The sequence below is a fragment of the Hipposideros armiger genome, unplaced genomic scaffold (genome assembly GCF_001890085.2).
Source record: "Hipposideros armiger isolate ML-2016 unplaced genomic scaffold, ASM189008v1 scaffold_613, whole genome shotgun sequence".
Classification (NCBI taxonomy): Eukaryota; Metazoa; Chordata; class Mammalia; order Chiroptera; family Hipposideridae; genus Hipposideros; species Hipposideros armiger.
In genome coordinates this window covers 696,334-708,125 of record NW_017731963.1, presented here as the reverse complement: position 1 = coordinate 708,125, position 11,792 = coordinate 696,334, and the positions used below count along the sequence as shown (strand labels likewise).

Sequence of the window (11,792 nt, the reverse complement as noted above, 5' to 3'; positions counted from 1 at the left end):
TGTGTGTGTGTGTGGCAGTTTACCTAAATTTACATAATCTGTGCATTGTAAATCCCACAGCTAGAAAAATCAAGTATTTACCCTGCCTTTTTAATACGAACTCCCTCAAGGTTAGCGCATGGCTGAGGAAGGGCAGGTCCCCTTCACACAGGCGCTCTAGCTAAAAGCAAGCTGGCACGGTGGGACTAGAGCAGCACCACCTGGCAATCGCTAAAGAATGAGTGGACCCAGGGCAAGGTTCACCTGGACGGCCAGTATCGTGAGAAGAGCTCAGACATTACATACCGCCCAATGGAGGTAAGTAACACCACATAGGGAGGAGTGTTGCCAAAACACAAAAACAAAACAACCAAACCTGATCAAGTCTCTTGTTCTGTCTCCCTGTTTACAAGACACACAGGCGACAGGAGGAGCCTGTGAAATGACCCCACAGGGAAGTAATCGGTAAAGCCACACTGTGGGGAACGCTATAGGATAAATGACCTTCTTTCCTCACCATAAAACTTTCAGGGAAAAAAAAGAGGTGTGTGTGTGGGGGAATCTATAAATGAGAAGAGATGCATTAAGGGACATATCGATAACAGCAATGTACATACCTTATTTGGATCCTAATTCACACACACTAGGGACATTGAAACACCGACTCAATCCAATATTAAAGGATCAACGTTAATTTTTGTAGGTGTGATTTTGTACGTTTAAAAACAAATCACAGGCGGGCCGGCTGAGTGGCGCGTTGGTTAAGAGCTGGCTTGGGACACCAGCTCTGAGCAGTAGGGCCCCAGTTTGGATCCCACGAGGGCCAGTGACGCTGCGCCCTCTACAGCTAAAATGATAAACAACAGTTCGACCTGGAGCTGGGCTGCCATGAGTTGCCGGTGACAGCATAGGCTGCAGTGAGCTGCCAAGAGCCACCGTGAGCAGCCGTCCACCGATCTGCCTCACCCGGGAAGAGTGCAATGATAATACCAACATGGGCCAGTGAAGGGACATCCTCCACAACTAGACTGAAGAACAAAAGGACAGCAACTTGTCTGTTCCCCTTCCCCAATTCCCCAATAAAATCTTTAGAAGACAAAAATCACAGGTGGTTCAATTCCCCCATGGGCCAGTGAGCTGCGCCCTAGCTGAGCTACCGATGGGTGGCCGGATGGCTCAGCTGGTGAGAGCGCATGCTCTTAACAACAAGGTTGCCGGTCCAACTCCCGTATGGGATGGTGGGCAGCACCCCCACAACTAGATTGAAAATGGTGACTGGATTTAGAGCTGAGCTTGCGCCGTCCACAACTAAGACTGAAGGACAACAACTTGACTTGGAGCTGATGGGTCCTGGAAAAACACAATGTTCCCCTTCCCCTGATTCCCCAACACTGTTCCCTTCCCCAATTCCCCAATAAAATCTTAAAAAAAAAAATCACAGGGATTTGCTTGAAAATAATCCAGGGGCTGGTGGGGGTGGGGAGGTAAGTGGGCAGGGGTGGGAAGTAAGGCTGGCTGTGCGCTGGCAACTGGGGCAGCCGGGTTATGGGTACCTGGGATGTCAGTATGCTATTACCCATAACACAAAGTTAAAAAGAATTAATCTCCTACTTAAAAGGTATCCAAAAGTCTGTCAAAACTGTTTGCTTTTGGGGAGGAAACCCAGGTGTCTGGGGCACGGGGATGGGAGACTGACGTTTCAGTTTCTGCTTTGTGCTGCCGGGATTTTTACGCCGTGGCTCTGGACTATCCGTTCAAGAACACATACACTCAATTTAAAAAAAGAAAAAAATCACCCAAGTTAAATAACAAACTTCAAAGTGAGCCCTGGATCATACTTTTCATCCAAGAAATGCCTTTATTTCAGTTTCTTCCAAAAAACAGGTTAGGTGCGACGAGTTAGTTCCATCTCATTATTCATGGTGAGGGAGGCGTGTGTGGCTGGGAGGCCGGGCTGAGTGGTACTTCCACGTGGGCCTCAGGCACTCAGAGGACACACACGATGCATACAACAGGCCTCTGCCCACGTGTCCTCAAGCTCTCAGGTGTGTGTGTGGTGGGGGTGGGGGTGGGGGTGGCCGGTGAGGCAGCCGGGGCCTCCGACATAGTAAGCTAAGGAGTTAAGCCCTTAGAACTGCCAGACAATGTCACTTGAAAACACCAGGTATGAAATATAAATAACAGTCAGCTACTTTCCTTCAATCCAATTTCTAAGCAGCTGCGTGATCAATCAATTTATAAATCGATCAGCTGTTTAATCCACCTTCGCAGTCTTCTCTGCTGCTGCGGCTATGGCTGCAGCCTTTGGCCAGGATGGGGTCAGCTCCCCGCCCAAAGGCAGGGGGGGCAACCTCCTGCGGTAAGTGCCTGCCCAGTGGGGGAGAGAGGGGTCACTGCAGCTCCCCGAGCAGGAGGAGCACGTTGGCAGTGTATGGGTTCTGCTGCCCTGCGGCCCCCCGCAGCTGCACAGGGTGGAGGCTGGGGTGAGGAGGCGTGAGCAGCTCAGGGCAATAAAGTTCGTTCAGGAGGAACCAGGTGGAGTCCGGGTCTACCTTCATCAAGTGGAGGAAAACCCTGTGGAGAGATGAACAGGAGTGAGTGGGGAGGGTGGGGGTGGGGAGTTCAGGCAGGAGAACCTGCTGGTGTTCTACCCAAGAGGCTACTTACTGGGCTATTTGAGAAAAAAACTGATAATGACATCAAATCACTTGAACAGCAGAACACACCCACTTTAGTTCATAAGGCAGGGCCCCAAAGCCTAACAGAAATAGAGGTGAGGCGTTTCCTACCCCTTGGCAGAAGGAGAGTCATTAGTCCAGTCAGAGCCAGACTGAGATCAGACACGCTCCTGGCAGAGTCCCATTAAGTTCTGGGGTGTGAAACCCCAGTTTTCAGAAGCAAGAAAACGGACAAGGCCACCCTTCACGACAGGCTCCCCGCGGCTCCTAGGACCAGCCCCAACTACCAAGTCTGGCCCTCCAGATTGTGGCAGAATTCTGCAGCCGGCCCTTTCTGGCCACCGAGAGCCCTTCTTGGTGGTCTGGACAGGCTCCTACAGGGACCAGCTCGTTATCCTCCTGGGGCAGGACTGGCTGGGCCCTGTCCTGTGACTTTCGGCTGAGGCCAGGTGCTGGTGTCCCACACGATATGGCCAGAGCTGAGGGCCTGGACCACCTGACGTTCTACACCTACCATGGCTGAGGCTCTTCATTTTGGCCTGAACGGTGGGGTCATATCCCATTTCTGAATGACCAGTCACATGCACTGGGCAGCCTAAGTGTAAATTCCATACACCTGGCCAACAGGGCCTGGCTTTGCAACCGCAGGAAGGATCAGGCCCTCCCCTAGGGAGGCAGCTCCCTCTCGGCCATCCTGCCCGCCTCAGCTCACACATTACCTGCTCAGAGAGGTCGGCCTTCCTGGACCACCGTGCCAGGGTGGTTGCCCCTTTTTTTTCTTTTTCAGGACACCCAGCCCTTATCAACTCCTTGTCTACTGACCATCTCCATTCCTCACAATACAAGCTCCTGGGGGGCGGGGACTGTGCCTGTTTGGCTCACTGCTGTATCCCGGGCACCTAACATGGCACATGGCAAACACTCAACCAGTACTTGACTGAACAGGCTCACATCCTGAATAAGCGACTTCTTAGGTTGTACACTAATGACTGAAGATGACATCCGTCTCTGGAATACTCACATCCGATAGAAGGATCTAAAGGAGAGTTGAACAGCTCACCACTAAGGAAGGACTAAGCAATGCTAGTTACGGGATTCACCTGACCGCAGACATCGGCGGCTCAGTGGCTGTGGAAGATATTTCAATTTGTCTGTCTCAGTCTCCTCATTTCTAAAAATGGGGGGTCTACTTTCCTCAGGGCTCTGTAGAGGTTTAAATGAGGAAGCACAGACCCAGCCCTACCCAGTGTCTTGCAGATGCGATCCCCATCTACCAGTAGAGTGGATAATATCTAGTTGATGGACCCTATTTTATTCTTGACGATCATTCCTCAGAGCCTCTCCCTCACAGCTGGCCATCAAATAGGAACTTAAATGCTTGCTGAATGGAGCTGAATTCTGGGTTTTAATTATGTTAATCTGAAAAGCCCGTGCACTTTTGCTTTCCTCCTAGGGTTTAATAGACATATGCTAAGGAGGCAAGGGAGGCAGGTGGGAGGGGGGGCACTTTGAAAAATTTTCTGGCCTGTTTTGTGCCTAAACAATTCGAGTTTTCTTTACGTAGGATAATCTTGTGCTTATAACCTCAGCGGTTCGTTGCTGGAGAAGTGATTAGAATATTCCAATTCATCGTTTCCACTTCACCGCAGAAGGAAGATGGGGCCTGCGTGGGAGACAATTTTTGTTTAAAAACAAAAATATCTTTGATAATTAGAGTGGCAAGGGAAATTATGAAAAAAAAAATGCACCAAAAATGGGAAGCAGATTTCTATTTACACGTGACACAGTTGACAGTTTTCCCTGGTGCCAAAGACTGTTAGAATGCAAATGGTTTCATTTGAAATTTTTTTTTTCCCCCTTCAAGAACTGGAACAATTTCTCAAGCTACAGCATGGCACACTCTCAGCTTCAAGGCATATTTTGATCTGGGCAACACCCAGCAAAGTGGTGCTTCGGCTCCGTTCAGTCATAGCGGCATAAAAACGTTGCAAGGTTCATTTTCGGAGTGCTTTTTAACATGCTAAGTGCGGCTGTTGTATTCGTTGGCAGGAAAGAAAAAGCCACTCTCTTTGCCCTGTGAGATCTCTAAATAAAATGCTAACAGGGAAGCAAAGCAAAAACGTGTGCAAAGTTCACCTTCTTTTATTAAGCAAGAGCCAAACTCTTGGAAGAATGATTTTGGGTCTCACTTCTTAGCTCTTAAAGGGGTAGACTCCGCAGAATGGCAGGCAGCAAGCAATACAAGTTCCTTCTCCCACCTCTGGGGCTTGGAGGACATTATTTTGCCTCGGCGAACCTGTTTCTTTCTCCATAGGAAGATGATCGCACCCGCCCTACCCTTCTCACAGGTTTGTTCCGGGGCTCTAAGGAGATGAGGTGCAGGAAAACACTCTGAAGGGTCTAATGAAAACACTTCCAGAGAAAGTGGGTGTGTGTCTAAGGAATCATTATCACTACCAACCCTATCACATGGCCATGCCAAGGAAAATTCTTAGACATTGAAAAGGGCACAACATTTGTCTTTGTTTCACTCCTAATTTCCTTCATACTGATTTGGTGGTGGGGGGGAGGGGTGTCCCAATGCTCAGCCACTAGGATTCTAATTTTGCCCATTATTTTCAGGAAGAAATGAATGCAATATTCTTTGCCCTCTGCATGTCTGAGGTCGGAAGCAAACAGGGATCCAAGCAACAAGGTGCTGGCAGGCGGAGCTGTGCTCTTGCTTGGCAAAAGCGACTCGTTGAACTCTAAATGCCAACCAATTCTGAACCTGGACCCTTGTTCGCTTTAAGCCCCTGGGAGCTGAGCCTGAGACCCAGGAGGTCTCGACTGAGTGCTCAGTGGCCCAGCTTTGCTCCAAACTCTGGTACCACTTCGTCGTGGGGCTCCTGGAGAGTGAACAGCAGAACATGGAAAACCTCAAAAGCCCTTTTTTGTATAATCAAAAGCCAGAAGACCAAGGCAGGACCTGTGCTTTGAAGTGATTGCAGTAACTGCCTGGAAAATGGTCCTCATACATCTCGAGACACGGCAGGGATGGCTGTAGAACATGCCAAATGGCCAGCTCCATCTTTTCTCAAACCCAAAGAGAAACACTTTTAAAAAAAATATATGTACGCCATTTAACTTCTGAACAAAAATTTCTTTCTCCTTCCCCCAGGCCCACATCAGTGGCTCCAAAGGAGCACAGTTATCAAGAGATTATCTGGTCCCCAGAGTTTGGGGAGGCACTCGGCAGTGCCTCATGCCTCTGAGTGTCCTGAGGCGAGTGATTATCTCTCAATAACCTGTAGGGCTGTGTAGCTTAAATGATAACTTGACTTTAAAAAATTTAGAACTCGCCGTTAGGCAGTTTCTAAGCAACCTCTGTTTCCATGGCAAAGAAGCCTGGTGTTTATACTGATTTTTCACTTAAAATGCGGTTTTATTGAATTTCACTTCATGCAGGCAGCCATTTCCCTGCACTTCAGCCCTATCTTCCATTGACGGGTATCAGTAAGTACCTAATAAACTCCAGACGCCAAACCAACAGAAGCGGCTCATTCCTTTACAATCAATATCAGGGTGCTCCGGGTGACCAAGTGGGGGGCTAAGTGGCCTGGAGAGGGAGGAAATAGGCTCCCAGGGTCTGGTCGGCTGGGTTTGGGTCCCATCTCTTCATGGTTTACCAGACGTTTACCAACACCTGGTCTGGCCTGGGGACTGCGCTAGGCGTGAGGGCTACGAAGCTGGACGGACAAAACGACACTGGCCTCATGGCTCCCTGTCCCGTTGGGAGGACAGACTAATCAGAGACCCATCATGCAGTGTGGAGAGGGCCACGCAAGAAGTCACGTGTGGGGCGGAACCACGAAGCAGGGGACATGGAAGCCTCTTTTCTGTAAGCGGGGGCGGGGTGCATCAGATGAGATCTAAGACCCCTTCCAGCTCCAAGAGTCTACAGCAGTTCACAAGCATGGGCAGTGGATCACAGGTCCTTCCCCCCAGAACGTGGCAAAACCAAAAAGAAACCCCTCTGCTGCAGATGCAAACATCACAGGGTGTCCTCACCATGTCAGTCTAGACAACATCTGCTCAGGGGGAGCTCTAGAAAACCGCCAGCCAATCAAGGCCCAGGAAAGCTAAACAAACTGTAACTGAAATTCAGAGCTTCCAGCTCTCCTGGGTGAGACAGGCTATTCTTTCTCTGTCAATTACTTGCTTGAGGGATCCGCTGCTCCTTGTCTCTTCCTGGATTTATAAAATGCTCTCACGAGCTGTCTGTGTAAATGCCAGTGGTAAAGGACTTGTGGCTTTGTGATCTGTTTCTTTGTTTATTTATTTATTGCGGGCTTCTAAGGCAGTTACTCAGGGATGTCTCCTTAGGAACACGATACAGGCTGTCTCTACATGGGCATGACTAAATGCAATCGGAAAACCAGCTCGCTTGCTGGAAAGCAGGCAGCCCCACAGCTATTTTAGCTCCCCTGCTATTTCCTACCTGGCTGAGCTGCTTCCACACGCTTCTTTTCTCTGGCCATCCCTTCTCCCGTGACTCCATACATGCTGCTGCTACAAATGAGGCCTTGTGTTTCCTTTTAAACCAATGGATGCTCAGGGTGTCGAAGTGTCTTAGCCAGCAAGCAGTGGGCCGATGTTTCCATACTCGGTAATTTACTCTAATGGGTCTCGGTTCATTGGTTAACCAGTATTTCAAGCCTGTCTTTCCTTGCTATTCAATTTAGCTATCTTCCCTGCACGGAGGTCGTTTTTTTGTTTCTAAATGTTGAAAATGGAGGATTATGACTTGAAGCAACGATTTACTCTCTAAATAAATACCACCAATTACCTTTGCAGCTATACATTCTCGCTAGACTTAACTATATTTACCTGTTCAAGATCATTCATCTATCAATCTAACTCCAACCCATATACTCACACAGAGACTGATATTAAAAATTAAGTGCAACGGGGACAGGATTTAAAACCATAAACACCAGTAGAAGCTTACGATGCTAATCGCACCCTTAAAGTACCACAAGACAAAGTATCATAAATGCAGTGGAATGACTCCATTGCTTTGTGCATATTTAAAAAGATATGGCACTGAGAGGACCAATCTGTTACGGGCAATTCAAAAATAAACCAGAACCTAGAAGGGTTTAAATCCCACTGGGCCAGGATTTAAAAGCAGCCCCTTCCATCTGGCTAGTTCTCCTGCCCCCAGGATTCCCACAGGCCTAGGTCCCATGATGACCACGCTGCTTAGACACAGATTTCAAAGTGGCCCCGTGCCAAGCACCAAGGTGGCAGGCGTGGGTTTTGGCCCTGGCCGGCTGGTCTCTCAGGCCACACAGAGTGCTTCCTGCTCCTCCCTGGAAGATTCGTACCCCTGAAGATAAAGACATCTTCGTAGCAGCCTACCTATGTTGCCTCCCACCCCCTGAACTGTTTTCCTGGAACCCACGCTCTGGCACTAAGCCAGCAGCCTTCACTGATGGATGCTGTAAGAAACAGCTCTAGGAAATGTACTTCTGTATTTACTGCAAGAGTGTTAGGGATATTAGTCACAACAGTACCCAGTGTTCTTCTAAGATGGCCCATGGAGAAATTTTCTTAGGGTTCAGCACTGAGAAAGCTGTGCTTCTTTCTGAAAAGCTTTCTTTTTTTATCCCAGCAATGACAACAATTGCCTCTTTGCTCTGTCAGGAAGCCCAGAGCCACACAGAGGCCTCATCTTTAGCAAGGGTGCAGAGCTCCACGTCTGCATTTTATATGTTAACCTCAACCCTGGTTTTGCCTTGTTTTCCTCTTATTATTTTTCCTTTAAAAAAACTTGTTCACTTCCTATTTTTCTTGTTGTATTACCCTTAATTTATCAGATGCCCTAGGTCTTTTTTTTGGAATAAGGAGGAAGTTTAAATAATGATAACGACTACTTATTAACTTTTTTACTCTGGGATAATATTTTCTGCTAAAGGATAATCTATGTGACTTTACTAAATCCTTGTAATAATTGTATTAGATATGCTTATTCTAGTCTTGTAGATGAGGAAACTGACCCTTTGAGAAGTAAATTAATTTGTCCAAGGTTACACCGCTATTGAGCAGCAAATGTGAGGCCAACTCTAGCTTGGTATTCATCTTTGAAATCTTACAGCTCTCAACACAATACTTGGGTCACCCCCAAAAATCTTTTAAATAAATATACATATAATAAGACAACATTTCCCTGGCTACTTTCCTCGGTTCTGAGATCATCACATGCACTCAAGCCTCTTAAGTCTTTGGGACAGACCACAGGCCCTGCAAAGGGATGGATGGATAGCTACCCTGCGGTCTGCCAAGGCTTTTGATATCTGAAATCCACTTTGTGCAGGGGGTCCAGCTACCAGGAGCCTCAGAGCCTCCCGGTTCCCGACCCAGCATGGTACGTACACGCGCAAGCACACCCCAGGCTCGCCTTCCCCACTGGGTGGTGTGACGGTTGACCCCCCGGCAGATTATCAATCACATGACAACACCAAGGAGGCAGGGAAAGGATGGGGGGTAGCATTTGATTTAAGCGGCACAGAGGTCCCTGCCTTCAGATCTGAAACCCAGCAACTCACTTTGTTTGTCATCTGCATGGCAGATGTCTCTTATCTTTGGCACCAGGAAATCATGCCTATATGTGCACAGTGAACAGCCTCAGATCTGAGCATATTTTTAGAACAATGAGCCTGGAAAAGAAAAGCAGCAATGCCTGTCAAAAGATGGATAATGGGAAAGCTAACTACTTGGGTCTGGATTTGTCAACTATTCATCAAATGTTGAGAGGAAAAATATTAGGAGTGCCCTCATTTCCATGTTGGGTGCAGTCCAAGGGGGAAGCAGCTTTGCAGCCCAAGCTCAAGCAAACTGCCCACGCCATTTAAGGGGACGAGCTACTCATTTCAGGCTCAGCTGAGCTAATGGATTGCTCTGTGGCTCCTTGATCCGTTCAAATATAATGGGCCAGGTGTGGGTAAAGAGAGGCGTTGGGGCTCTGACAGGGATGAAATGAATGAGCTGGTGCCAGTCTGTGTGCGTCCAGGGTTTGAAGGCACCGGCTGGTCCTTTGATGGGCTGGTTCCTACTGCTAGAAAGCAAGTGGGGAAGTCCTTCGGTAAATGAACCTTCAAACGCGGTCCCGACTTCTCAAGCAAATAGGCTGCAGGGGAAGGTGGCACAATTAACATGAAAAAAGATCATTCTGAGGTGAAAACCTCGGTTCAGATTTCAGTGAAGATGAAGCCGGCTTACAACAAAAAACACCGTGCCCAAGTGTATATGTGTGTGTATAACATATATTGGGTTGTTGGAAAAGTCATGATGTATTTTTTTCTGTTTTTCGTTGCAAAAAGGCGTCGTGACTTTTCCGACAACCCAATACATAACACATGTACTTGGTACAGTTATATACATCCCACATAGGTGTGTACACACACGTAAACATACCTCTGGAACATAAGCACTGTGAGGGCAGGCAGAGGCCTCAATGACTCTGGGGTGGTGGTGGGTGGTGTTATCACCACCCCCAGTTTATAGAGGAAGGAAATGAGGCGCAAGGCAACTAAGTCATTTGCTCAAGGTCACAGAGCAGGTTAAGATGTGAACCCAGGTTTGTCCATCTCCAAGACAGTGGGTGCCCTTTGCTCTCACATACAATGGCCAGGCACAGGGCGCTGGGAGGGCACCCCCAACTCTCACATGCACCAAAAACTGCAGCAGCCTGCGCCTGCACAGCCAGAAGGTGCACTGGCCATCACTGCCCGCTGGCACCCTGCACCCTGACCTGGGTTCAGGGCTTGGCAGGTGGAGGTGGGACTGGGAGTGGAGGCCAAGTGACCTACATGCATTGTTCCTCCATCCTGAGTCTCGTTGGACATGAAATTCATCTTTTTAAAATAGGCACTGCCTACTTTATTCTTTTTAGCCCCAGGGTGGATAACTCACTGGATGATTTAAGACCTCCCTGCGAAAGACAGGGAGGGAGCCTCAGAGGCTGCTCAGAGAGGCCCAGGGAGTGTGGTTTGAATGGGGCTGAGTTGAACCGGGCTGAGAGCACGTACTGGCCTGAAGGAAAAACACAGAAATTTGGGGTATGCGCTCGCATCTCAAATTCCTTTCATGTTTGGGAAGGAAAAGCTCTGATGGTCAGAAAGGCACAGAGCTGTGGAGGCCCACTGCATGCTGGGAGATATCTCAGAGGCTTCCCAGGCCACCTGGGAATTTAAATCAGTTAAGTCAGCAGTGCCATGGCTGAGGCGGGGGTGTGGCTGACAGGACCTGTTATCAGGGACGCTGCCTTCCTTATAGCTTGTAGTATGCTGACCCCTCCTCCCAACCCCAAATATGATTTTCCTATTTGTTATCCATTGAAGGTATTTAACTAGATGGACTTTGGGGAGCTGGTATTTTTCTTGCACAGCCAGTTAACAGTGACACCTGGTGGTAACATACAGCAAGAGTATACCCTGCCCCTCTCCGTTCCCCCTCCCCCAGTCGCAAGATTTATGTCCCTCCTTACAAGGCACATTCGCCAGATAAAAGCATTAAACGGGAATGGCATCTACGTTCTGAGCATTTACGGCCTTGGTTATATCAACCACCCCCTGATCAATTTCCATTTCTGGAGTTTACAGCCTGGGTGTAAAAGCCTGCCACAAAGGCTGTATTTAATATGACAAATTTAAAAAGCAAACACAGGCTTGGTCATTCTTTGGAGCCAGGAAAAGCAAAGAGGAGTCAGGAAAAAGCCAAGTGTAATGTACACAAAGAGGAATTTTTATGAAGAGGCTGAGTTTGCCTCCCTTTGCACTTGAGGGAGGCTGCCCCTCAGAGGTCCCAACCCCGACCCGCTAGACCCACGGACATGGCTGCTCAGCCACCGCCTGTCAGAGCAGCCACTGGCCCTCACCGGTTTCCTCGCCAGCCCCGTCAGACAGAGGGGCCCTTCTCACAGCAAGCTGACCGTCTGCCCGGGGTCGGAAACTCCCTGCCTCCGAGGAACAGGGGCATCTCTGGCTTTACCGCTTCTTCTGAGGACTGAGCTGAGGCTAGAGGTTTTGTATCCCTTGGGGGACAGGGCTCCCCTTGGGGGGCAATGAACACAACAGCCTTTCCCTTCGCCCA

The 11,792-nt window shown here is 48.7% G+C and overlaps 1 protein-coding gene across 1 annotated transcript in view; it reads right to left on the bottom strand.

Moving 5' to 3' along the window:
- Positions 1-1,823: 1,823 nt before the first annotated feature.
- Positions 1,824-11,792, bottom strand: part of TTI1 (TELO2 interacting protein 1) — a 55,803-nt gene continuing 45,834 nt past the window's right edge. The window contains exon 6 of the mRNA XM_019625061.1: positions 1,824-2,553. Within this exon, the coding sequence (XP_019480606.1) occupies positions 2,370-2,553 (184 nt within the window). The 3' untranslated portion in view covers positions 1,824-2,369. The remainder of the gene's footprint in view (positions 2,554-11,792) is intronic.